We start from the raw sequence: 1,339 nt of genomic DNA, 5'->3' as shown, positions 1-1,339 counted from the left end.
CACCCCAAGGCCGCACACGGTCCCCCCCCCCCGCCCATGGCCCCCCTTACTGCGCGGCTCCCGCTCGGGCAGGCCCAGGTCAGCGGGGAACGTGGGCATCGCCAACGGGTCCGGTTCCGTGTCCGCCCCCCCGGCGTAGCGCCGGGCCAGGTGAGCGCCCATGGCACCGGCGGTCACCAGGGCACCGCGCCGGAACCGGAACTGAGCGGCGCCGGAACCGGAAGTGTGGAGATACGGCGCTGGAAGCGGAACTGAGCGGGTAGAGGCGCTGGAACCGGAAGTCATCCGGGATGAGGGAACCGGAAGTGAGCCGGGCTCCGCGCGGCGGGGACAGGAAGTGCTGTCCCCGCCCCCCTCCCACCCCGCACGCGTATCATAGAGTGGGAGCGCGCAGAGCGGCGCTCTACTTGTAGTGCGCCCCCCCTCCGCGAGGTCCTCCAGGGGGGTTTATGGGGGAGGGGGTTGGGGACAATGGGGAGCGCCAGGGACAGGGGGGACAATGGGGGACAGTGGGGACACTGAGGAGCGTGGGGACAACGGGGATAATAGAGACTATAGGGACAGTGGGGACAATGGGGACAATGGGGACAATGGGGACAATGGGGGACAGTGGGGACAATGGGGACATGGGAGACAATGGAGGCATGGGGGACAATGGGGACTTTGGGGACACTGGGGACATGGGGACACTGGGGGGCAATGGGGACTTTGGGGACATGGGGACTTTGGGGACACTGGGGGCAATGAGGACAACAGGGACCATAAAAACAATGGGGACTTCGGGGACATGGGTGACAAAGGGGACACCGGGGACAATAGGGACAATGGGGACAAAAAGGGACACGGGGATGTGGGGACACTGGGGACATTGGGGACGTGGGGACACAAGGAGACAGAAGGAAGGGCTGTGTCCCCACGTCAACCATGTCCCAATGTCCCCAATGTCCCCAGTGTCCCCAATGCCCCCACATCCCCATGTCCCCAATGTTCCCATGTCCCCATGTCTCCATGTCCCCATGTCCCAATGTCCCCATGTCCCCACGTCCCCAATGTCCCCATGTCCCTATGTCCCCATGTCCACAATGTCACCACATTCCCACATCCCCAATGTCCCCATGTCCCCACGTCCCCAGTGTCCCCAATGTCCCCATGTCCCCAATGTCCCCACATCCCCATGTCCCCACGTCCCCGTGTCCCCACGTCCCCATGTCCCCATGTCTCCACGTCCCCATGTCCCCAATGTCCCCGCATCCCCATGTCCCCATGTCACCATGTCCCCAATATCCCCATGTCCCAGTGTCCCCACGTCCCCAATGTCCCCATGTCCCCAATGTCCCCA

At 64.2% G+C, this 1,339-nt stretch overlaps 1 protein-coding gene across 1 annotated transcript in view; it reads right to left on the bottom strand.

Moving 5' to 3' along the window:
• Positions 1-238, bottom strand: part of NDUFB7 (NADH:ubiquinone oxidoreductase subunit B7) — a 4,438-nt gene extending 4,200 nt beyond the window's left edge. The window contains exon 1 of the mRNA XM_021383876.1: positions 51-238. Within this exon, the coding sequence (XP_021239551.1) occupies positions 51-162 (112 nt within the window). The 5' untranslated portion in view covers positions 163-238. The remainder of the gene's footprint in view (positions 1-50) is intronic.
• Between the last annotated feature and the right edge of the window lie 1,101 nt (positions 239-1,339).

This window comes from Numida meleagris, unplaced genomic scaffold (assembly GCF_002078875.1).
Source record: "Numida meleagris isolate 19003 breed g44 Domestic line unplaced genomic scaffold, NumMel1.0 unplaced_Scaffold633, whole genome shotgun sequence".
Classification (NCBI taxonomy): Eukaryota; Metazoa; Chordata; class Aves; order Galliformes; family Numididae; genus Numida; species Numida meleagris.
The sequence above is the reverse complement of the archived record's forward strand: the minus strand, read 5'-3'. Positions and strand labels throughout refer to the sequence as shown.